General features: G+C 55.5%; 12 protein-coding genes across 12 annotated transcripts; 5 read left to right on the top strand and 7 right to left on the bottom strand.

The window, feature by feature from the left end:
• Window positions 1-49: 49 nt before the first annotated feature.
• L969DRAFT_19421 (uncharacterized protein) lies at window positions 50-3418 on the top strand (the record flags this gene model as incomplete). Its single annotated transcript, XM_014710313.1, has 11 exons — window positions 50-145; window positions 197-439; window positions 499-609; window positions 662-775; window positions 825-895; window positions 944-1376; window positions 1426-1560; window positions 1610-1731; window positions 1778-2680; window positions 2732-2813; window positions 2861-3418. The coding sequence occupies 11 exons, from the start codon at window positions 50-52 to the stop codon at window positions 3416-3418; spliced, it is 2868 nt and encodes a 955-aa protein (XP_014565799.1).
• Window positions 3419-3534: 116 nt separating this feature from the next.
• On the bottom strand, window positions 3535-5574 carry L969DRAFT_53007 (uncharacterized protein; the record flags this gene model as incomplete). Its single annotated transcript, XM_014710456.1, has 6 exons — window positions 3535-3873; window positions 3924-3993; window positions 4047-4929; window positions 4981-5074; window positions 5122-5281; window positions 5336-5574. 6 exons carry the CDS (start codon window positions 5572-5574, stop codon window positions 3535-3537), a joined length of 1785 nt encoding a protein of 594 aa, XP_014565942.1.
• A 241-nt stretch (window positions 5575-5815) lies between these two features.
• On the bottom strand, window positions 5816-8531 carry L969DRAFT_78446 (uncharacterized protein; the record flags this gene model as incomplete). The annotated part of the gene is made up of 9 exons (XM_014710455.1): window positions 8104-8531; window positions 7382-8042; window positions 7180-7331; window positions 6854-7127; window positions 6680-6804; window positions 6260-6631; window positions 6138-6210; window positions 5948-6087; window positions 5816-5896 (listed from the first exon to the last, which is right to left on the bottom strand). The coding sequence occupies exons 1-9, from the start codon at window positions 8404-8406 to the stop codon at window positions 5816-5818; spliced, it is 2181 nt and encodes a 726-aa protein (XP_014565941.1). The 5' UTR covers window positions 8407-8531.
• Window positions 8532-8577: 46 nt separating this feature from the next.
• L969DRAFT_96445 (uncharacterized protein) lies at window positions 8578-9012 on the top strand (the record flags this gene model as incomplete). The annotated part of the gene is made up of 3 exons (XM_014710454.1): window positions 8578-8761; window positions 8809-8904; window positions 8963-9012. The coding sequence occupies 3 exons, from the start codon at window positions 8578-8580 to the stop codon at window positions 9010-9012; spliced, it is 330 nt and encodes a 109-aa protein (XP_014565940.1).
• A 25-nt stretch (window positions 9013-9037) lies between these two features.
• L969DRAFT_89920 (uncharacterized protein) lies at window positions 9038-11167 on the bottom strand. Its single transcript, XM_014710453.1, has 3 exons — window positions 10903-11167; window positions 10436-10851; window positions 9038-10386 (listed from the first exon to the last, which is right to left on the bottom strand). Exons 2-3 carry the CDS (start codon window positions 10849-10851, stop codon window positions 9132-9134), a joined length of 1671 nt encoding a protein of 556 aa, XP_014565939.1. The 5' UTR covers window positions 10903-11167; the 3' UTR covers window positions 9038-9131.
• Window positions 11168-11189: 22 nt separating this feature from the next.
• Window positions 11190-12644, top strand: L969DRAFT_89919 (uncharacterized protein). Its single transcript, XM_014710452.1, has 2 exons — window positions 11190-12354; window positions 12406-12644. The coding sequence occupies exon 1, from the start codon at window positions 11216-11218 to the stop codon at window positions 12272-12274; it is 1059 nt and encodes a 352-aa protein (XP_014565938.1). The 5' UTR covers window positions 11190-11215; the 3' UTR covers window positions 12275-12354; window positions 12406-12644.
• On the bottom strand, window positions 12328-13164 carry L969DRAFT_96442 (uncharacterized protein; the record flags this gene model as incomplete). The annotated part of the gene is made up of 4 exons (XM_014710451.1): window positions 12328-12354; window positions 12406-12642; window positions 12695-13069; window positions 13117-13164. The coding sequence occupies 4 exons, from the start codon at window positions 13162-13164 to the stop codon at window positions 12328-12330; spliced, it is 687 nt and encodes a 228-aa protein (XP_014565937.1).
• L969DRAFT_89918 (uncharacterized protein) lies at window positions 13123-13742 on the top strand. Its single transcript, XM_014710450.1, has one exon. The coding sequence runs from the start codon at window positions 13243-13245 to the stop codon at window positions 13603-13605; it is 363 nt and encodes a 120-aa protein (XP_014565936.1). The 5' UTR covers window positions 13123-13242; the 3' UTR covers window positions 13606-13742.
• Window positions 13743-13928: 186 nt separating this feature from the next.
• Window positions 13929-18211, bottom strand: L969DRAFT_96440 (uncharacterized protein; the record flags this gene model as incomplete). The annotated part of the gene is made up of 8 exons (XM_014710449.1): window positions 13929-14106; window positions 14157-14269; window positions 14320-14935; window positions 15255-15546; window positions 15596-17505; window positions 17555-17694; window positions 17743-18072; window positions 18131-18211. The coding sequence occupies 8 exons, from the start codon at window positions 18209-18211 to the stop codon at window positions 13929-13931; spliced, it is 3660 nt and encodes a 1219-aa protein (XP_014565935.1).
• Window positions 18212-18417: 206 nt separating this feature from the next.
• L969DRAFT_96439 (carbohydrate esterase family 12 protein) lies at window positions 18418-19275 on the bottom strand (the record flags this gene model as incomplete). Its single annotated transcript, XM_014710448.1, has 3 exons — window positions 18418-18808; window positions 18856-18931; window positions 18990-19275. 3 exons carry the CDS (start codon window positions 19273-19275, stop codon window positions 18418-18420), a joined length of 753 nt encoding a protein of 250 aa, XP_014565934.1.
• Window positions 19276-19305: 30 nt separating this feature from the next.
• L969DRAFT_53195 (uncharacterized protein) lies at window positions 19306-20487 on the bottom strand (the record flags this gene model as incomplete). The annotated part of the gene is made up of 3 exons (XM_014710447.1): window positions 19306-19701; window positions 19749-20316; window positions 20405-20487. The coding sequence occupies 3 exons, from the start codon at window positions 20485-20487 to the stop codon at window positions 19306-19308; spliced, it is 1047 nt and encodes a 348-aa protein (XP_014565933.1).
• A 130-nt stretch (window positions 20488-20617) lies between these two features.
• On the top strand, window positions 20618-22597 carry L969DRAFT_53138 (uncharacterized protein; the record flags this gene model as incomplete). Its single annotated transcript, XM_014710446.1, has 2 exons — window positions 20618-21414; window positions 21469-22597. The coding sequence occupies 2 exons, from the start codon at window positions 20618-20620 to the stop codon at window positions 22595-22597; spliced, it is 1926 nt and encodes a 641-aa protein (XP_014565932.1).
• Window positions 22598-22660: the final 63 nt, after the last annotated feature.

Below are 22660 nucleotides of genomic sequence, written 5' to 3'. Positions count from 1 at the left end.
GCGTTCCGCGCGATTTCGCGCATCTTCGCAGACTCTCCGGGGCCTCGGGATGGTCATCATCACGAACGAGCAGCGTCGATCGGAGCTGCTGAGGGGCGTATCGTTCTTCATCGACACATCAATCCCCGATAATGCCAGGCATGAGGTACGGCTAACCTCATCATGCGCCCCTTAGCTCGTTGACGAGGAGGCCCAGCTGGGCTCCCATTTGCGCGCCATGTCTGCCTTGCCATGCGGGCATTACGATTCTACCTATGTCAATGATACTCCGATTGAGGCTCGTTTCGACCTCGAGCAAGTCACTCATGTCATCAGCGCGACACAAGACTTTCCAGAGTTCAAACTGCTCGCAAACCGCCGCGGCGTATTACCAAGATCACTACAAGAAGGGAAGGATGTCATCGAAATCCATCATGCTCGACCAGTGCATGTAGTGTCGGTGCGTGTGCGCGTGCGCGAGCATGCAGGGAGGTATTCATTTCCTCGCGTAATGTACAGGTAGCCTGGGTCAAGAAATGCTGGGAAATGATGATGCCATACGATACCGCGACGTTCTCGCTAGACAAGACCGCCATCTTCTCTGGCGTGTTTGCGTGCATAGACGACAATGTGAGTGCTCAATCAGCTCGCATTGCGGCAAAACCTGAGGCGCGCGCATTAGCTGGCTGCTACAGACAGCGAGATGCTCAGATCCATGATCACTACCAACGGAGGACAGTGGCGGCCCAAATTTACCGCAGAAGTGACTCACGCATGCTGCCTTACGGATGATACGGTCAGTCGCCCTCTGGCGCACTCCACATGTGCTGATGGTCTTTGTACAGGAGCTTTACCGGGCTGCTAGTGAGCATGGAATCTACCCGAGTGGCAGACTAAAAGTCGTTTTGCCTCATTGGTCGGTCAGCAGCTGAGAAGTTAGGACACCGCTGATGGGCTCGGGCAGGTTTGATGACTGCTTCAAAACCAGAGAAGCGCTACCCGAGACTGCGTACTTGTGGCCGAAGCCAGATGCGCTCTGTACGCCGCGTTGCGCATCGAGCGATGGTCCTGCAGCCGCTGCGACCAGCGACGCGGTAATAGACTCGAGCGCACCGCTCGGCGCGCCCCTTACGCCGGCACGCCAGTTGATCACGCATACGATGCAGCCCTCTAGCTCGCCCATTGCCAAATCCTCGCTGAGAGGCCAAACTATCTATCTGCTCATTCAGGATAGCATGCGCTCCAACCAGAAAGATGTGCTTGAGATCAAGGCGAAGCAAGCGGGCGCTCGCCTTTATGACGGCTCCGAAGGCGCCAGTCTCGCGAGTAAGCAAAGCGCCCTATCCGATTGCGAGATTCTTGTCTGCGAGGAGCGTGCCGGATGGGAATACTGGACGGTAGGCGATTGGACGAGACACTGTATGCAGCTCTGATGAGCGAGCACAGGCTTTCGAAGCGCGAAAGAAGATTGGTAGCTTTCAATGGTTGTTGAAAGCGCTGAACGGGCAGGACTGCGACCCTTTGACGGACATGTTCGACTATCCGAGATCGCCCTTCCCGATGCCGGGCATGGACGCTTTCGTAAGCAGATGAACGTGCTCTAATATAACGCCTACTAACCTCTCCTCAGCTCTTTACAATATCGGCCTACGTCGGAGGACCTCGCGACGCTCTGCGTAGCTTGATCGAAGCAATGGGTGGCCAGTACGCCGGTGGCATGTCGCCCCAAACAACACATGTCATTGCTGCAAAGTATGCTTCCTTCGTTTCTGGATCAACGACGCTGACTCTATAGCAGCCACGAAGGGCGGAAAGTCGAAGCCGCTCGCAGGACGCATCGGCCGATTCTAAACCATCTCTGGCTTCACGATTCATTTGCTCGGTGGCAGCTGCAGAGTACGAGCGAACCTCGTTATACAGAAGTAACGCCAGACATTCAGCACGCTCATGCCATTGGAAAAGCCACCTTGTCTCACGAACATCTCGTCAACTGGAGTCGATGTCCAGCAGCAATCGCCGACAGAGAAGCGAGCGAGGCAGCGCTTGCAGATATACTCGTGCCCTCCAGCTCGCCTTTTGCGCAGCCCTTCGTTCAGGAAGACAGTGTGGTGCGAAGACGAGAATCTTCGGCAGTCTCCGACGAGATCATGTCAACCGCGCACGAAGGCCAGCCAATCCTTGTGGAGGAACTCGTTGACGGCGCGCGTCCCAGCAAGGCAGCTGTCACGCCGCCGGGACCGGGGCGCGCTGTCACCCAACAGACGATTACTGAGGAAGATCTGACTCCAAAGATGAACGCATCGCATGCCAAAGAAGACACGACTGAACAGGCGCTAGCAAGAAGAGCAACGCCCCCTTCGAGCAAGCGATCACGCACAAGATCAGCCTCGACAGATTCGGAAAGCAGTGTTTCACATTCTCGAGCAGACATCGCACCGGAAGCTATTTTGCCTGCCAATCAGAAACGTGGCGCAGCGAGAGCGGCTACACAAAGACTACATGAGATCATGCCGGATGCCAATAAATTTGCCACCGAGCTTCGCACTAAGAAGGGACGCAAGAGCTCAATGATAGGTGCCGATCAATTCCCCGAGCAGCCTGCACCTGCCAGATCTGCAAAGAAGCCTCGAAGACAGATGCCGCTGCAGAACATCAGTCTCAATGAGCCTTCACCGGAGTCGCGCGCGTCTCCGCAAGCCGAGTGCGTCTGTCGTCTCTCGTTGGCATACTGCGCGCTAACTCCGCGCCACAGCGATCAGACGAAGAAGCGGGCGGCGAATCTGCATCCTAAGATTCTTACGACAGGTGTGCGCCTATCCGACAGCATAGCGAAAGTGTGTGCGACTTGGGATCCTTCTCGTAGAACTGACAAAGAGCGCAGAAAATGACTGCATTGGGCGCAAAGACAACCAAGATTGCGCAGGATGCCACTCACATCGTTGCGGGCGGGATCACTCGGACCGAGAACTTTATGGCTGGAGTCTGTCTTGGACGTATATTCGTGCAGGAGGCATGGATCGTGGACAGCCTTGCAGCCGGCTTCTGGCTGGATGAGCAGAGCTATCTGCTCGATGACTCGGAAGGCGAGAAGAAATGGGGCATGAGACTCGAACGCTCACTCACCTCAGCGCGCAAGACAAAAGTCTTCTCTGGCAAGACTTTCCATTGCACGGCCAATCTAGGCCCATCGTACGACCTGCTCAAGTCAGTTGTGCGCGCTGGTGGCGGCGAAATTTCAAAGGCCCTGCCTGCGCTTCGTCTGATGGGCAAGGATGACAGCAAAATCATCATCAGTAGCGAGCAAGATGCCGCGCTCTGGCGGCCATATACTAAGACGCAGCCGAAGACGCCAATTTATGCACCCGAAATCATTCTGGCGAGTGCACTGACGCAGCATCTGGAGCTTGACAGAAGCAATCGCGTACTCGGCTCTCATTGATGTTTCGGTCAAATATCTGTATGCATCGATGTTGTCTGTCATTCAATGCTGGATTGCGATGGCGTAGACTCTGTGTGGTGGCAACAGCATGCAAATACGTGAACATCATGAGATATTTAGGACGAAGAATGATCTGGGCTCGTCCGTACACCTCGTTGCTGCTGAGGCCTGCTATGGCCACGATTTGAGGACTGCTTGCCCCTAATTTTTTCATTGGGATTACCGCGAGATTTGCTGCGCTGGCCTTCGCGGCGGTCATAATGCGACTTCCAGCTCTGTTGCTCTAAGACTGGGCGAGAGGGGTAAAGCTTTTCCGTCAGATCGAATTGCTTTCGCTCGTCGTCGCTGAGCAGCCAGGGCGTATGCACACTGGATGCCGATAGCTTGGACAGGGCTGGCAGCCAGTGCTTGATGTACCTGCCATGCGCGTCGTAGTCTTTGCTTTGCTTGATAGGCTGCGGCCGCGCGTCAGATCATGGTCAGAAGCACAGAGACAGCGGCGCACATTGAATTGACGAGATGCGCGAGGATCGTTGCCCACACCCGCGACGTATTGCCAATTGCCATAATTCGCGCTGTAACTTGGGATCAGCATGCACGAGACGACGTATTCATCAGTGTGACATACCAGGGCTCGTAATCAACCAGATGCGACTCAAAGTACTCTGCCCCGATACGCCAATCATAGTAAAGATCTTTGGTGAGGAAGCTTGCGACGTTTTGACGACCGCGGTTGGACATGAAGCCGGACTCGACCAGCTCGATCATGTTGGCGTCGATGAAAGGCACGCCAGTCGTTCCCTTGAGCCATCGTGACAGCTTTCCGTGCGAGGCTTCCTCTTCGGTCCAATCATTCCAGTCGTCGACTTTGTTGGCCGCCTTTTTAGGATCGGTGACGCCTTCGAAACCTTCGAGCAGGAAGAGGTTGACACCGTACTTCCTAGAGATGTAAAGGAAGTAGTCGCGCCACAGTAGCTCAAACCTGACCCAATACGTGTCCTGGGTAAGTTCAAATTTCGCCTCGTGATCGTCTACTGCCTTCATGACCAGTCGAGGCGATATGCTGCCAATACACAAGAATGGCGACAGCTTTGTGCTGTATGAGTGTCCCAGCAGTTGGTTACGCGTCTGCTTGTAGCGTGCAGCAGGTGGTGGTGCTCCTTGGAAAAAGTAGTAATCTAGGCGCTCCAAAGCAGCTGTCTCGCCACCTTCGTAGGGAAATGCAGACTTGATGAGGGAAGGATCCTTCTTTTGCGCCATGATGTTCTGATGCTGTTCTGTACCACTCAACGGCTTGAGGATGTACGCTAGCACCTCTTCGCGCTTCCGATCTGTCAACTGACTGCCGTACGCGTCTGAGTCGGGCAAAGGCTCGGGGTATGGTTTGAAGTGATTCGGCGTCTTGAGAATTGGGCGAGACATCTTGTCATTCAGCCCCTCGACACGCTTCCTGAAGGGTGTGAAGACATCGGGTGTCTTGTCGACCTTGAATGGCAGGTCATCTGGATGAACTGCGAACGGACGACATCAGCATAGGTTGCGGTGGCTACACGACCACTTACTGAGCGCTTTGGTATCGTACATATGCACCTTGACGCCCAGCGCGCTAGCACCCTTCATTAGCCGATTCTCTGAGGCTATCTCTTCGACACAGAGCTTTACCGCACATGAGTCACAGATCACACGACCATGTACGAACATACCTCTCTCTGTAGGTAGATGCCCTCTACCGTGTCACCGTTCTTCTGCAACGCTTTGATGAAGCTGATCGTCGCATCCTCTGGCACTCCAAATCGGATGGCAAGATCCGATCCAGCAGATCTCAGCCGTTTCTGGACGTCAAAGACAGCTTCCGTCAAGAATCTACGCAAGCTCAGTAGTAAGCGCCTGAGCATCGGAGTCGTAGATCGAGCTCACTTTGCCTTGAATGCGCCGCTGCGCCAGAATCCACAGACACGAGTCTTTGCCGGCGGACCCTTGCGTTTGTAATCTGGCAGACCTGACAGTTCGATTTGGCGTTCGTCGAAGACATAGAGGGGCAGTACGTGTGTGATGTTGGACGCCGTGGGGCCATAGTGAGTGGCATGAAAGATGGCATTGTCATGGATTCTGAGATCGCAACGCAGGAGAGCGATGGCGATGCTCCGTCCTGTCATCTTGGCTGATCTGCTGAGGGTGATCACTGCTCTACTGAATGTCCCGATTGCAAACTTGCGTGTGCGACTGCTCTGTGGGGTATAAGGATGCGATGGACAGTCACTCTCCACCAGTTTTCGATCGGTTCGACCTCGCGAATTTGTGACGACGCTGGCCGAACTTTTGCCGCGTGGCATCGGGCTGATCGCGGATCCCATCGACGATTGGCACGACACGTTTGCATACAGACATAAGGAACAGCTAAGCCATAGCTCCACGCAACTCGACCAAGCGTGCTTCGAGCTTGGGCTGTTCTAGCAGCTTGTGCTCTAGAGATTGTTTCTAGCGAGTCATGTGAGCATACTGTCAGTGTGAAGCAAAGTCAGAGCATACCTCTTCTTGGAGCGCAAGTCGCTTCTCTGCGTCGAGTTCCGTAAACGCATAGCCGCCTTGTCCGTCATATTGCAGAATATACTTGTGATATTTCCACAGCGAGGGTCGGTGAGATACCGTCATGAGCGTGATGCCCAACTCTGTTCAGGATATTAATGCCCGCGTCGCTGCTGAGATGAAGACGACTGACCTGTAGCGTGCTCGTACATGATCTTCTCAATCTCTAGTGTGACCGCGCTCGTGCATTCGTCAAGGATAGCGTACTGCATCTCTGTCATCAGCGCAGAAGAGAAGGGAGTGCGAAGGCATTACCTTCGGGCAGTGGTAGTACAGTCGGGCCATAGCCAGCCGTTGCTTATCGCCGCCTGATAGAGCGTCTCTCCATTCGCGCTGAGCATCCCAGCCTCCCTCGCGTTCGACAATATGTCCGATCTGAACAACGTCGAGAATGCGCATCAGGTCCGCATCGGTTACGCCGCGCTCTATCATTTCTGCTCGCGTCTTGGGGTAGATGATCTGATCGCGAAGAGTGCCAAGCGAGAGATACGGCCTCTGGGGGATATAGGTGAAGTCTGACGCAGGTGGCTTGGTTACTGTGCCGCCATAGACTGGCCAGAGGCCGCCTAATATCCGGAAGAGCGACGACTTGCCACACCCGTTGGGCCCGACAATGAGCAGATGATTCTGTGGGGCTGTCAGGCTAGCACACCTGCTTCCAATACGACGACTTACGCCAGGTTTGACCCAGAAGCTCAAGCTCTTGAGCAAAATGTCGCCGTTTGGCGAGACGATCGGTACTTTGTCAAAGATGATGCTGCCGTCTTCAGATGGCACGATCTTGCCGCGATTCGAGAGGACTGCCGATCGATTTCAGACGAATGATTCAGCAAGCGATAGAATGCATACCCTTCTGGTTTTCTTCGGTGCCTGCGCTGCTAACGAGCTTCTTGTCGAATCGCCCGCTCTTGACCGCTTCCATCGTGTCGAGAAGTTCGGAGACACGTAATGTGTAACCAGCAAGCTCGGCCAACTCCTTGTAAGAGTACATGACTCGGCCGAATGCGTCAGATGATGACAGCAATAATCGCCTGTTGGTAACAAAGCCTTCAGTCCGGCTGCCGAAGTCACCGGCTTTGACGCCTGGAATCTTGAAGAAGACCGGGATGGCGCAGATGCATAGCTGACCAGAGCCAATCAGCGTCTCTCTCTGACACAAGCATGCGGTCACTTACGCCCAGACTGCCCCAGACCCATTTAATAATGCCGTCCTCGACCATACTGTGCCATAGCCGCAATCTGAAGATCTTATTGACGTGTTTGATGAGACCAAAGTAGTTGCGTTCGATGACCATCTTCTCAATCTCATGGCCATTGTATAGCGCGACTGTACCGTGGCGATCAGTGTGGCTCACTTGTCCAGCATACCGGACGCACCCTCTTCGGCATTCTCGATCAGTCGCGAGTGTGCGAATCTGAACTCGCCCTCTAGTCTCTGCTCTTCGGCGGCATACCGCCCGAAAGGCGGTGTGAGCCATCGCAGCAGGCTCGCACTGCCTTGTACGATGATAGTCATGGCGAGCAAGCCTTCGGCACCGACGTTGCGCGAGAGCTGGAAATTATAGATGACGACATCGAGCAGTGGCTTTGCGAGGTTGGAGTAGATCTCTGCAAGCGAGTGCGAGAACTTGTTGATGTCAACGGTGATGAGTTGGTCGGCGTTCTTGATTCTGTCATCGAGATTACCGAGCGCGTAGAAAGTGGTGTCGGTGAGGTATTGTTCGTGCACGTAAGCTGTGAGACGGGTTCTATAAGCGATAGCAAGCTTTGACTGCATGTAGGTGAGCATCGAGTTGGTGTAAGTGGCGGGTATGGCGACCGTCATCCAGACGATGATCTGATAGACGAATTGGCGGCCTTGACCTCGCACGAGTGCGGACACGATACGACCATCCAGATCGGCTACATAGAGAGATAGGAGCGTCCGGAAGACGAGAAAGCAGGAGTGGAGGAGCAGCAGAGTCGCTTCCTTCGACTTCAATGACGGTATCACGATTGCCAGTATGCGCTTCAGTCGCTCAAAGAAGACCGCGTCAACCTGTCAAGCACGCTGGGGGTGAGCGACTTATCCTGCTCGTGCTTGCCTGCCTCCGACGAACCTCCACACGCGGCCCTTTCCGCCTGCGACCTCGCTTTCCTTTCGGACCAGACGCGGCGCCCGTGGCAGCAGCGTCCTGCGCTTCTTTCTCGGTCGTCGTCAAGCTCTGCTGGCTAGCAGCCTTCTTCTTAGCAGCCGGCGACTTCTTCTTTGGGTTCATCTGATAAGCTGCGCCGCCGATGACCCAGACAGCGAAGCCGGTGGTCATGACATGCTGGGCTGCTTGCCGATGTCGCACGTAGAAGGCGGCAAAGTCCGTCCATAGCGCCTTGGGCGATATCGCCAGCTTCGACTGGACCGCCATCCTCGCCCCCCAAGCTCGTGAGACGGACCTGACTCTGGCGGAACAGTCCGACACGTCGCCGCGGTATCGTGATAGTCGGCAGGCCTTCACCGAGTTTGACTCTGACGATCTGACGCGTCATTTCGAGATTGCCGGTGACGGCAGCGGGCCCCATCATCATCCGAAAGGGTCATGGCGAAGCAACATGTGCCCTTCTCGTTTCCAGCGGGGCCAGCACTGACGGTCTTCGTACCGGGAGCTCTGGCGCTAGCCGGTCTCTACCTGGCACAGCCAGGCACGACGCTCGGCAACATCAAAGAGGCAATTGGCGGCCAGTCCACCGTCGTCGGCATCTTTCTCCTGCTCAATCTTGCCCGTCAGTCTGTGCATGCTGACAAGTTGCGCTTGCTCATGCTAGCGCAGACGTTTTCGAGGCGATACTGATGTTCGTCAAATGCTCAAGAGCTGGCGTCAGCACAGCAGACACGCGCAAGTGGTGTGCTGCCGTGCTCATCTTTGGTAAGGCGGACATGCAGACTCATATGCGATGCATTTCGTGCTCACGATCTGACTACAGGGTTCCCCGTCGGTCAAAAGTTCGACGCCATGGTGAAGCGAGTCAAGTAGAAGAATGCATTGAGATTAAATTACAGCTGCTATCCTTACAGATCTCTCGGTCTCTCTTCCCTATAAGCCCGCTTGCCCTAATGTCGTCAAAGTCGTTAGCAATGCTCACTACGAGCAGATCAGAATACGGTCGGCGTTGGCGATGCCGCATCTGATGAGGCTGCTGATGTGGAGCAATCGCAAACGGCTCGAGCTTCCATACGCAAGGGAACACCCCGTCTTCGCAGGCCCATCGATGGCTCAGCAGATGCGCTGGTGCAGCTGCAGTCTGTAGCAGCGCTGCTGGTCGTCGACGGCGTCGATGCAGTAGACGTGGGTGCGTCTGTTACGGCGCTCGAGGCTGACGAGTCAGTCGAAGTAGGTTCAGCCGAGGAAGAGACGGTCGTGGAAGTCGGAGCTGCGGACGATGTAGAGATCACTGAAGAGCTGGGCAAAGCAGATGTCGTGACGCTCGAGCTGGACGACGCAGAGCTTGACATCGTGCTCGACGCGCTCGTCATTGAGCTGGACATGGAGCCAGTAGCAGAGGGCATGCTGCTCATTGAGGATGACGAAGCGCTCGACATTGACGAAGCCGTCTCTGATGGCTTGCTCGTTGACGTTGGCTTATCGGTCGATGAAGTCTTGGACATACTCGACGAGGGCGGCTCAGATTTGACGGAAGATGAGGGTCGCGCGGTGGAGGAGGCACTCGACGAAGTCTTAGCAGTCTCAGACATCGCCTTGCTCGTCTCTAACGACGCTGTGACCGAAGCAGATGTCATATGCGTTGATGAGGTAGTCTTGGAAGACTCCGTTGCACTCTTGGCGGTCTCGCTGGCGCTTGCGCTGGTCTTAGATCCAGTAGCGCTCGTCTTGCCCTCGGTTGCGCTCGTCTTGGTCTCGCTATCGGTGGTCACCGTCTCGCTGGCGCTCGTCTTGGTTTCGCTGGCGCTGCTTTCGGGTTTGCTGGACGTTGCAGGCGCAGAAGAGCTAAAAGTGATGCTGGTCGGTGCGACCTTGATGATACCAGTGGAAGAAAGCTTCGTGCTCGTGGCATCGACGGCCTCCTTCGTCTTTGTCGACGTGACGCTATCCGTGACGGCAGAGTCCTGGGTGGCGGTGACGACGACATTGACAGTGACGGTCGGACGAGCGGCAGATGAAGATGAAGCAATCGAGAGTGTGCCACTAATCAGCTTGACACCGCCATTCGAGCCGGGAAACACGCCAGAAGCAATCTTCTCGGAGCTCGTTGCGTTTTGCGCTTGAGGCACATAGGCAATCGACTCTTCAGTGACGTTTTTATCACCGACAGGGACTTGCGTCGAAACCATGGTAGGCACAAGGATCTCAGTGACTGTCAAAGTGGGTAGAGAAGAGACGTTGGTAATGCTGGCGTCAGAGGTCAGATAGTGCGCCTGTGATGCCCTTCAGAACTTACGAAAAATTGCCAAAGGCAAGAGTGGGAGTAGGCATGGCAGATGAGGCAGATGCTGCAGAGACCTCAGCAAGCGGCTCAGCGCGCTTCACCAAGGTCGAGTCGGACGCATAATCGGTATATGCACTGCCGACGTCGGCAGACACAGGCTCAGCATTGACGACGACAGACGCAGGCGAATCGATCTTTTTGCCCATCCATGTGCGAGGGGGGCTAGCGCCTGCGTTCGATTGCACGCCAAAGCTGGCACGCTTCTGAAGGGAGGCAGAAGGAGTATGACGCTTGGCCAGTCGCTCTCGTCGTGCCATGAGCGAATGTGATGCGCGGGTAGGCAGTGCTTCCGCAGATTCGATAAAGGTGCTCGAAAGCAAGCAGAGCAGAGCCATCGAGGCCATGGCAGCGGATCTAAACTGCTTCATCTGTTGCGAACACATCAGGTACGTAAGCTCGAAGGCAGAATGGGAGCTTACTGTGTGCAAATGCAGATGAACGAGTGTGGGTGCAAGTGTTCGGGCAAAAGAGCAAGGCTGACCGGCAGCTGCTACGATGCAGTGATGCTCTACTCTGTCACACCAGGTGATAGAGGTCTTGCCAGAAGACGTCGAGACAGAGTGAGACTTGTCGAAGGCCCAGCCAACGAGTGCAATGTGCGCTGACTTCCAAGAAGGCACCGTTCGCTTTTTATATCGCGTGTTGTAGATTGTCAACAAACGTCAGCCCGGCTGCCACCGTGCTCTCTTGCCGGAATAACCAGAGCGCGGGGTTGGTGCTTAAAGTAGCACGATGATGCGCGCATGTGTGATCAAGAAGCCATATGAGGTCGTGATCGAGGAGCGTGCTATACCGAAGGCTGGCGAGGGCGATGTCGTCGTCAGAGTCGAGCTGACAGCGCTCTGCGGATCGGATTTGCATGTCTACCGCGGGCATCCCCCTCAGCCACAGTATGACTTCACCATGGGCCACGAATTCGTGGGTAGTGTGCACTCTGTCGGCGAAGGTGTGAAGTCGTTCAAAGAGGGCGATCGTGTCGTGGCACCGTTCACGCTCTCCTGCGGACAATGCTTCCAGTGCGAACGAGGCCTTTCGAGTCGATGTAAAGACTCCAAGCTGTTCGGCAGCATAGCACTCGACGGCGCTCAAGCCGAATATGTCAGGGTACCCCACAGTGAATCGACACTCTTCCATGCGCCGACGGATGTGCCCAGCTCGCATTTGGTCATCATGGCGGACATCATGCCGACCGGGTTCTTTGCGAGCAAGAATGCATGGACGATGCTCAACGAGACCGAGCGGAAAGGTGCGACGGCCGTCGTCATTGGCTGCGGCCCCGTCGGTCTGTGCGCGATCACAGCAGCCACGCAGAATTTCAAGACTGTCTTTGCCATCGATTCAGTGCCAGATCGACTAGATCTGGCCAAGCAGCATGGAGCAATACCGATTGATCTCAACGCAAAGAGCCCTTCGGCTGTCGAAATCATCCAGAAGCGGACTGACGGCCGAGGACCGGATGCAGTTCTCGAGCTTGTGGGCGCTCCTGATGCGCTTCAGCTGGCTATCGACCTCGTCCGCGTTGGAGGCGTTATCGCTTCCTGTGGTCTTCATACTCATGACATCACGCTCAAAGGCATCCAGCTCTACAACAAGAACATCAAATTCCAGTTTGGCAGATGTCCCGTCTCTTCGCTGTTCGAAGAGGCCCTTGCATTGCTGAGAAAGGTCAGCAAGGAGAACCCTAAGCTTTGGGATAATTTCATCCAGGCCAAGGTCCCTCTGGACGCTGCACCAGAGTATTACGAAAAGTTTGACAAACGCCTTGTTGGCAAGACAGTCTTCACCATGTAGCACGTCAGATTGCACTGCAGAGCACAACACTTCGCGCGAGACAATTAGCAAGACTAAGCTGAAACATTTACCTTTTCTTCCTGTGAGACTTGTGAGCTTTAGCCTGCTATCAACCATAGCTGGACGCTCACGGTGCCAAATCGTTCTGCTCGTTTCCTCATCTTCTCCAGCTCCGCCGCGTCAGGTACGTATGCTGGCTTCTTGGCCTCTGTGGTGCTGCTGACTGGCTTTGCCTCTTGCTTCTTCACCTTTTTGGCATCCTTCGCGGGTCCCTCTGTCTTGGTAGCTTCCCCATTCGTCGCGGCCTTGCCCTGTCCTGCTTTGCGTTTGCGACCACCCGCCAGAGCCTCATCGATTTGCGATACACTCTGTGCATCTGACGTCAGATATGACGCGTATGGCCAGGCAGGCAGGTCTCGCCTTGCTTTCGCCGCCGTCTGCAGATGCCTTGGCTGTACCAAACCTCTCAGCGCGCGCCTTGAGAGCGTCTGCCTCTGGCTCAGGCAAGCCGAAGCGTGCTGCGCGTGCTTTTCTCGCTGCCAACTCTGCATCAATCCTCGCTTGCTTCTCCTCCTCGCTCAACGCTGCAGGTTTGGGTGGCTCTGTTGCGACAGACGCGGGCTCTGTCGCGGCGGCGGTCTCCTTCTTCGCTTCTGGCTTGTCCGGACTGGCAGACGCTACGGTGGAGGTCGCGGGTACGCTCTTGCTGCTTGCTTCAGCATGATGGGCTGCGAGTCGGGCGACGAGCTCTGCTTTTACTCCCGTGGTAGGAAGGCTCAGTGCGCTGAGTTGCTCCTGCCTTGAGGTCAGATCGCTACCATGTGCGAACGAGCAAGCCCTACCTTGAGCTCTGCTACCTTGAGCTTCGACAAGCTAGCTTCGTCCGTCATTAGTGCGAGTTACCTTGGCGGCAAAGGCGGCAAGCATCAGGTCACGGGACTTTAGAGCGCGACACGTGTGCCACGCCGATGATGTCAGATTCGAGCCAGCCCAGATCGGCATTAGGCTGCTTGCATCTTCCTTCTCTTGTAAAGGGCGACAAAGCTTGTCATCTGCAGTATTCAGTCGCGCATCTTTGCACGAACGATCCACAGATCTACAATCGTAATGGCCGAGAACACGAACATCGACAAGGGTGCGCGTTGTCAGTCTCCAATGGTTCCTTTGCTGATCGATGCTTGGGCTCAGGCGACAAGGTCAGCTGGAACTGGGGCTCTGGACAGCCCTCAGGAAAGGTGGAAAGCATCAATGCTGAAACGACGACAGTAGAGTCGAAGCGGGGCAACGAGGCCAGTCTCGCTTGCTATTATGCTGGTCTGGAGCTCATATGAATCTCTATAGATAAAGAAGAAGGGCACCGAAGATGATCCTGCCGTGCATATCAAGCAGGGCCAGAACGTGCGCATACTAGCATTGCAACGAAGCCCAGGCTGACTTGCGCATACAGAATGTCCTCAAAAAGGCTTCGGAGCTGAACGAGACGGACAATTGAGTCTGCAGGCATACTTCCTAGTTCGATTGCATTGTAGTACACCTTGTGCCCGTCGTCTAATGGGGGTAGTACATGATCTGCTCGTGGGCTTGACGAGCGAGCTTGATGCGTGAAGTGAAATGATCTAAATTGCGTATATGATGTTCCAATGGAAGCGTCTTCCTACTTGCTGAAGATACTGGCAGCCACCTGGGCAGCCACAGCTTGAGGCGTTTTTGCAGCAGCGAAAGGAAAGTCGGGAAAGTTGGACTTGCCGCCGACCACACAGGTCGCATCGGGGCAGGCGTATGCTTTCGCGGTGCCTGCCTTGGTGATTGTATAGGTGTTCTGCCCACCATAGCTGTGAGGACATGTCAGTCCGGCTGAAGATCGTCAGAGCAGCAGACTCGCCTCATTTTCCAGTAGAAGCACTGGATAGGATACTTCGTGTAGTGTCTGCCGTGATAGATCCCCGTGAAGGTCGATGTGCAATATGCGCCACGGTTATCATTCAGTACAGTCGTCTGCCGTCATGCTAAGCCCAAAGCGCAAGAGAACAGTCGGCAAGACTTACGAAGCCAGAGGGGCACTGGACGTGGCACTTGTTCGCGTTCGTCTGGACGATTGGCGATGCCTTTGCTGCTGTCACCTTGGTCTTGCTGGCCAGCTTGACGTTCTTGGACGCGTTGAGGACCTCGATTTGTTGTGCGAATGGGACGACTTCGTTCAGTGTCGTCGAGAATGCTGGCCATGCCGCTTTCCAAGACTTGAGGAGGCCGGGAGATGCGGGCACTTTGACCGAGCTCGTACTGCCGTTGACCGCGACTAATTCGAGGTCGTTGAAATGCGGCGAACCTGTGGCTTTCACTCGGCGTACGCCCAACATGCCAGTCCTTTGCGCGTAGTCGAGATATGCCTGGTAGACGCTAGCGTCCAGCTTGTCCGCAGAGATGAGGTCCTTGTCATAGCCTGGCTTGTTCGAGGCTAATCGTGCTGCCTTTGCGATTGCTTTCTCGTACTTCGAAGTCACCAAGCGACCCGCGTCAACGTTCTTTAGGTCGACGTTGAGCCCGGCTACGAGCTGGCTCGCGAGAAGGACAGCAAACAAGCTGAATAGGACCATCGCCGTGAGTCCTGAGTCTGTTGCCTTCGCTTGTATCTGTGCCTTACGTATCAATCGTCTGGCAACGCTGGGTCAAGATGGCGGGTGCTCGCAGAAGGGGAAGCGCTTTTTAGGGGATTCGGACCTGCAGCAACGCTGCACGCTAATCGAACGTATCACAGCTGATCCATGCAAGCAAGTCGAACATCTCGCCCTCGCATGGAATCGCTGCAAACCTCAAAGCTACATCAACGCGTCCTGCATGGCCACGCGTGTGATCGGAGCCAAAAAAATCCAAATGATAAACTTGGTACAGTGTTCAGGCGTAGGGTGGTGTCAGCAGGGACAATCTGAGGGTGTCAGCGCGACATCAGCATGGCCAACATCAATGAATTCCAAGCGCGAACCTTTTTGAGGAAGTATCTGCCGAACCATTGGAAGTGACAGGTGCTTCGTTCAGGCCCAGGCGATTGAGCTGCTCGGCCGTCGGTACAGACGAGATGCGACGCGAACCGTAGCCAGACGAACGTCGGCTGACAGTTGGTGCGGCAGCAGGGCCCTCTGAGGAGCCGAGAGCGTTGCGCATATCAGAAATAGAAGGTGACCTTGCCGTCGGAGGCTTTTTCGATGACGCGACGAGCTTGATAGACTGTGCCGGGGAATTTTCGCGGATCTGCCGACCGGAAGTACCTGCAAAGGCTATTTGAGACAACGTTAGCTTCGACACTAGGCAGACAGGAGGACGTACCTCTTTGAATAGCAAGCTCTGTTGACCAGCGCTGATTGAGTGTCTCCCTCAGCACCGTCGCAGACAGTCCAGAGGCAGATTGAACGCTATTGTCGCTTGCAAAGCCATCAATGATCGTGTTCCGGTTGAGAACCGGAAAACCAGTCTCAGCCTGATCGCCGCCCTGTCTCAAGAACGTGGGTGGAGGAGCCGATACAGCGTCGAGTGAAGGTAGCGTGGGTAGGGTTGAAGGCGAAAGATACTTTTGAGCTTCAGACGCAGCCGAGAGAACGCTTCTGGATTGCCAGGCATGGCCAGCTGCAATGACGCCAGCAGCGGCAATTTCTCGGCATCCACGCCGACGTTGAGGCTCGCCTAGTCTGCCCCCATCCCCCACGTTGCTGGCCCAGGCGGTGCCTGCTTCTTCGTCAAGTGCGAGCAGCATAGGAACACCGGCGAGAAGCGATTGTATTGACTTTTGTGCAAAGAGGTGCTCGATCTGTGCCTTGATAACTGAGAAGTCGGCGGGCGTCGCAAGAACGGCATCGCTCAATAGAGGGAGCGAGGGGGATCTTCTGATGCTCGAGTCCTGTCGTTTGCGCGAGTTCGGCCCAGAAGCGTTGCGCTCGGCAGCAATCGACCGTGAGGTAAGTAATTCGAAAACCTGCGCGCTGTACGCATTGAAGAAGCGTTCGAGACTTGCCGATGCGTCGCTCGAGCCAGTGTCGAGTCCTTTGGTGTCTGCGAAGAGCTCCGTGCGGATCCAGGCGAGGTTGGCATGACCAAAAGCGAGCCTGACAGTGGGATCTGTGGAGCCCATCACGGCGAGACCATCCTGCCAGACCTCTGGTCTAATCGGATTGCGATTGACCGTAGCCTGCATCTTGAGCACAGTGCGACCGGTCGCGTCCTTCTGGTCTTCCGAACCTGCTGCCTTTGCAGCTTCTTGGGCTTCTGATCGCTTGTCGTTCGAAGCATCAGCCATGATCTGCTCATGTCGCTTGAGGGGCACGGGGACCTGCACCATGCGACTCGAGCGAGCGCCCTGCTGGAGCAGCTTGGCGAGAGCCTCTATGATTGATCGTGTCGCCTCGTCGCGTTGTTGAGGTGAGAGAGCGCCCTCGTCACCAGTATCTTCGCTCTCTCTAATGGTTGCGACGGCCTCGAAGATGTCTTGAGCTAGATCGTTATATTGATCGGCATAATATACGTGAGTGCCTAGGGCGGCAATAGTGGAAGTTGCGTAAGGCAAAAGGGCGTCCTTCGGGCCTACTCGAGCGCGTGCGATGATAAGTGAGACCAGCTGGGCCAAGATGTCGCCAATGCCCAAGCCGACCATGCTAGTCGGTCCAAGCAAGACGCTTTGGACCATTGCAAGCAGCGAGACCTGTTTGTTGGTCACACCATTACGGACGCCATTCATGGCCAGCAGCTTCTCGAGGAGGGTATTGATGATGACAAAGCGGTATTGCAGATGGGTCCATTGCACCATGCTCTGCGCGAGCCAGCAGAGCCAGTCTGTTCTCTGCCATGTTCTACCGCCGTCAAAGCTGTCTGCCCAATCGACAAAGGAGTCGAGCGCAAAGCCCAGCTGGGAGTTGTGTGATAGTCTGAAGATGGACCTGAGTGTAAAGACAGCAGAAGCCGCGACCTTTTCCTCTGACTTTTCATCTTCGCCCTTGCCAGAGACACTGATGCTGAGCAGCTTGCGATCGGCGAGAGGGCGTCGGATGGTGTGATGCTCATTGAAGTTGAGCTCGGCGTCTGTCTTTGCAGCCTCTGCCTCCAAGAAGTCAAGTGAAATGTTGGGGTCTGCTGCGTTGAAGAGCAAGGCGGGCATGATGTGCTTGACCTGATCCGAGAATTCTGACGTGTACATGATATCGCTCACAACCGCGCCATCGATGACGTGCAGGCCGATCAGGCGTCCGCTGTAGGAGCGAATTAGTGCAATCCTGTCTGATGAACCAAGCCACGCACGTTGCAGCCATTGACTTGTCTCTGCCGTAAGGCTCTCTGGCGATGGTTCCGAATTGAGCGAGAACATAGAGGTAGCGGCGGGTGACTTCATTGTCGATGCCGAGGGATGCGCTGTCTGCAAAAGTAGCAAATGCGTGGAACTGTTCGGCTGGCTCAGTCGCGCCCACTGGAACAAGACAGGGACGTACAGCGCTGGCTGCCCTCTCTGCCACTTCATTGTCTCTGTACTCAGGCTGACCGGGCTGTTTGACGGCTGCTGCGAGCTCGATGATCTCTATGGCTTCCCTTGCAAAGTAGCTCAGGTGTTGACGGCAGCCGTCGAGTAGCTTTGTCAAGATGGCGAGGGTGATGCAAAGATTTGGCTTGCCCTTTGTCGGCGTCGGATTGAGTGCATCCTTTTGTGCTCTGGTGAGAAGAACTTTGGCAACCTTGTTGGACTTGTGAGGCTTCATGGAGCAATAGTAGACAAGCTTTGAGACCGAGTTGCTGTCAGGCGCATAGTCTGGGCCGCTGCTTGCCTGCCCATAGACCCTCTATCAGCTATACACCCAAAGGAATGTCAGATGTGACTCATACCAATGCCTTGCCGGCAGGATAGCAAGCATCTATGAGAACAAGATGGTTAGGCTTTGGCACGCAAGGTAGAAAGTGAGCCATGCTGATCCGTCGGTCCGCAGCTCGTCAGACGGTCAGTCCAGATCCTACCGTGGTCGGCTGTGTGCTGATGGGTATATGAGTCTCGCTCGGCGACTAAATTCTAAGCCTGCCTGCCAGCTTCAAGAATGCGGAGGAGACTCGGCGCGGGGCTGCGCGCAGATCGCAGCCCTCCCAGAATTTCAGAACGGCAATTTGCATTTTGAGACCTATGCACATTCTGCAGGCAGCGCAACATCCTTGACAGCATGCGACAGCAGACTCTTGCTGCAGATGACCGCTTTGGCAAATGCCGCTGCAGCGACACGGGCGCCAGCCTCATTGGTATGCGTGTGGTCAATCGGAAACAGCGCCTTCGTTTTTGCAGCGCCCAGCGCTTTGTAGGATGCTGCGAGTGTTGCCCCATGATCGATGAATTCGGCGCCGACAGCTCGAGCTGCAGCCTGCGTATCTGCTGACAGCGAGGCTGGCGCATAGACGAATCTGCCCGTCTCCCAGGGATTGTTGGGAGTTTGCGTAGCAGCGATAACCTTGGCACCTTTGCCCTTGAGCAGCGACATGGCATTCACAAGCGAAGCATAGTACGTTGAGACACGAGCGCTATCACAGAGCGTTAGCGATGTTTGGGGACGTTGACTGGGACCTGCCCATTGGCTGCATGACAGATAGCCTTGTGGCTGCCGTCGTCAGGACAGTCGGCTTTGTGTGAGACTGCCGGATCGCCTAGCCTTGAGTTGTTAGCGGGGGAGAGCACGCGTTGCCAACATGAGAGTGCGGCTACCTCGTGAATTATGAGCAATCTCGAAGACAACCCAATCGTGAGGCTTGACAAGTGTGGCGATCTTGTCGATAATGCCAATCTCTGTCACCGTCCTGATTGTGCCACCACCGAGTGACCAGTTCATGACCTCCATGTCCACGTAGTCATTCAGAAAGGCGCCGAAACCTACCACGCCGGGCATCATCTCTGGGCCGCCCTGGGCTGCTGTCGAATCGCCTATAACCCAGAGTGTTGCAGCATGACAGCTAGCGGCGGCAATCGCAAGAGCGAGCAGACTCGACCGCATTGTCTGGTTGCCGAGCAATGGCTGGCCAGACTACAGCTTTTTGACCTGAAACGCGGAGTACCCGGCCTGTGCCAGGAGACCACCTAAAGGCCCGTCTGATCGATCCAGCGCCCGCGGGCCTGCGAGCTCTTTGACCATCGACTCTGGGCCACATACGAGGATCTTGATGGGCTTGGCTGCGTTTGGTGATCCGCAGATCCTCTTGAGCTGCTTTATCGTGAGACGACCTGAGCTGGCAACGAGATGGTGTCGGATCGTCAGCCGTTTTCCAAGCTTAGCTTTGAGCTCCTCGAGCTCGTCACGAAGGTAGACAGCCTTTTCATCGCGCGAGCAATAAATCAGATCTATCTGTGGCGAAATGTCTGGCGTGCGCGCATATTCGTGAAGCGCTTGAATTGCTGGTGTGACGCCCGTACCAGCCACAAGCTGCGTGCCCGTCAGAATCTTTCGCGTCGAAATAAGGAGAGGCATACGAAGATGATCCGTGTCGATTGGGGTAGCTGAGCGAGCGAGTAGGTGTCCGTAGGTCCACGCACAAACAGCTGTGATCCTACACCGAGTCGGTGAAGATATTTCGACATTTCGCCATCTTCATATCGTCTGACGAGCAATCGCAATTGTCTGTTGCTGGAATGTGCGTCGAGCGCATCCAGATCGAGCGGGGTCAACGGACGCTCGATTTGCAGTTCGGGCTGTATGACATGGATAGACTGGAGTGCCTCTGGTCTCACACTCGAGGGCGCGAGATGATCGGTGGGCAGCTCAAGCGAAAAGACAGACGTGTCTTCGTTGATCTTGTCAACTGCATTGATAGTCAGGCGACGGAAGTAGGTCGCAGACAGGTATCCGGGCTGCTTCGGCTTGCCCTGCTGATAGAGCCAGATTGTCGTGAGACCCGACAGGACAGCTCCGACACCCAGCCAATGGGGCGAAGGCCACTGTCGACTTGCCGATTGCGGTGCTGTCGTCAGCTGTCGTGCATGTTCAGCGCTGATCCGGCGACAGTGACGAGCGGCCACGAGCATTCGCTGAGGCCTGTCGCTGCAGTCCGCCCAAACTGTCGTCCGACAAAACTCTGTTTGACTTTGTTCGCGATAAAAATCGCGCTCCTTTTCCGTTTCCGGCGCACGTCATGAATGCATATCTTGTCGCCTGCCTACGAATACTGCCTCTCAGGAACTGCTGCAACGTCATCAATCCATTCTCCGACATGGTTTCTAGCGCGACGGAGGGAGAATCTTGGCTACAATTTCGCTAGAGCGCTAATGGGCTCGAGGGGGACATCGACGAGCCATAAAGTACTGGCTCAGCTCGTCTGTGCTTGAGCAAGTCAAAAGACGCAATGAAGGTACCGACAGGAGCAATCCTGTTGACGGCATCAGCACAAAGCGCGCGTGCATTCTTTCGCGTCGGTTGCCATGTTCTGGGGCATGACAGGATCGATCCGATCGTCTCGCCCGGCACTTTCTCTAGTCATGCCCACGTACTCCACGGTGCCGCGACCATCTCGCCCACCGCAGCATATGCTGATCTACGTGCGGCACCTTGCTCGAGCTGCGAAGTCGTAGACGATCTCAGCGCCTATTGGACGCCAATGCCCTATTTTGCTTGGGCAAACGGCTCATTCACTGCGCTGAAGCAGCAAGATGGCATCTTTGCGTACTATATGCGTCGACCGGTGGGCAACGAAACTGTACAAGCCTTTCCAGCAGGTTTCAAGATGCTAGCAGGCACTTCTGCCCTACGCTCTTTCAACGCGTCCTCGCTAGAACAGCAAGGTGTCGCCTGGAGTTGTAGAGGCTCCAGTGCGCCGCAAAATGCTGACGGCTCGACCGATGGCTACAATCTGCCCGTTGGGCAGACGTGCAACCTCGCGCTGCGCCTGATGCTTCGATTCCCTCAATGCTGGGATGGCAAGAACCTCGATTCCGCAGACCACAAATCGCACATGGCCTACCCCAGTCAGGTCATCCAAGGCACTTGTCCGAGCACGCATCCTGTCAGGCTACCTTTCCTGCAATTCGAGCAAAACTGGAATCACGTTGACTATCCATTCTCGCAAGCTCTCAATCCCAATCAACCCATTGTGCTCGCGAATGGAGACGCAACCGGCTACGGCATGCACGGTGACTTCTTCAAGTGAGTCTTTTGCTGTCTCCAAGGTCGCTGGAGCTCACATAGCATCTCTGCCAGCGGCTGGGATGTTCCCAAGCTTCAGGCTGCGCTGGACACCTGCGATCCCAACAGCACGGGCCAAGTCGGCAATTGTCAAAAGCAGGTGCTCACACTGCGACCCAATTTCTGGTCGACCACGTATCAGGCCGCCGGTGTCTGTCAGCGTAGTCAGAGCGTCAACGAGCAAGTCATGGGCACTCTACCTGCCCTGCCGGGTAACAACCCAATCACGTCCGGGCCTGCCAACGCAGCTGCCCTTGCTGACCCCACACCGCCCTCGCTCTTCACGAATTTGACAAGCTGGAACGGTTTGATCGTACCGCCTGGTGTCGAGATGCCTATGGGCACGCCGGGAACCGTCATGCAAAGTGGCAATTGGTCCTACGTCGGCTGTCAGCCCTTGCAAAACGCAACAACAGCCATGTATGCGCTGCAGACAGCAGTGTCGCGCAGTAACAATCAGACCGTCGAGGGCTGTACCAGCGCTTGTGCTGCACAAGGCCTCAGGTACTGTGGGCTCGAGAACGGCGTTGCCTGCTGGGGCGGCAACACGACTCAGTTTGCGCCCACGCCATCTTCGTACGCAAACTGTAACGCCATGGCATCCGGCAACCTCACCGAAGGCGGCGGCGGTCCGCGTTTCCTAGCGGCATACGTTAACACCGCTTGGCAGCAAAGCGTCTTCATCGATCCTGCCCCAATCGCAGGCAGCAACTACCAAGGCTGCTACGTCGACCGGGTCTCGCCTCGCATTCTCTCGCGCTCCCTCGGTACATCCTTCGCCTCCCCGAAGCTGTGCGCCGCAGCTTGCCAGAAAGCATCGACCAACTATACCTACTTTGGCCTCGAAGGTGGCAACCAGTGCTGGTGCGATTCGAAATTGACCAGTGCAACGCCTGCAGTACCTTTCGCTGATCCGATCGCTGGAGGATGTACCGCTGCATGCTCGTCAAATGCCACCACATACTGCGGCGGACCGTACGGGAGGATGTCTCTCTGGTCGATACCTGCTGGGGCTGCTGCCAGTTCACCTATCGCTCGTCTAGCGGCCACGAGCTCGAGCAAGACGACAAGCAGCACCCCTAAGCCCATTTCAACGAGCAAATCGAGCAGTACAAGCAAAGCAACAAGCACTGTGAAACACTAGACACACGCACACACATTCACATTAGACCAGAAGCATCTTTGTTGCTTGTCTGTACAATCGTGC

This window comes from Mixia osmundae (genome assembly GCF_000708205.1).
Source record: "Mixia osmundae IAM 14324 unplaced genomic scaffold scaffold_10, whole genome shotgun sequence".
Lineage (NCBI taxonomy): Eukaryota > Fungi > Basidiomycota > Mixiomycetes > Mixiales > Mixiaceae > Mixia > Mixia osmundae.
Note: the sequence above shows the minus strand (reverse complement) of the source record. Positions and strands in the feature narration are given on the sequence as shown.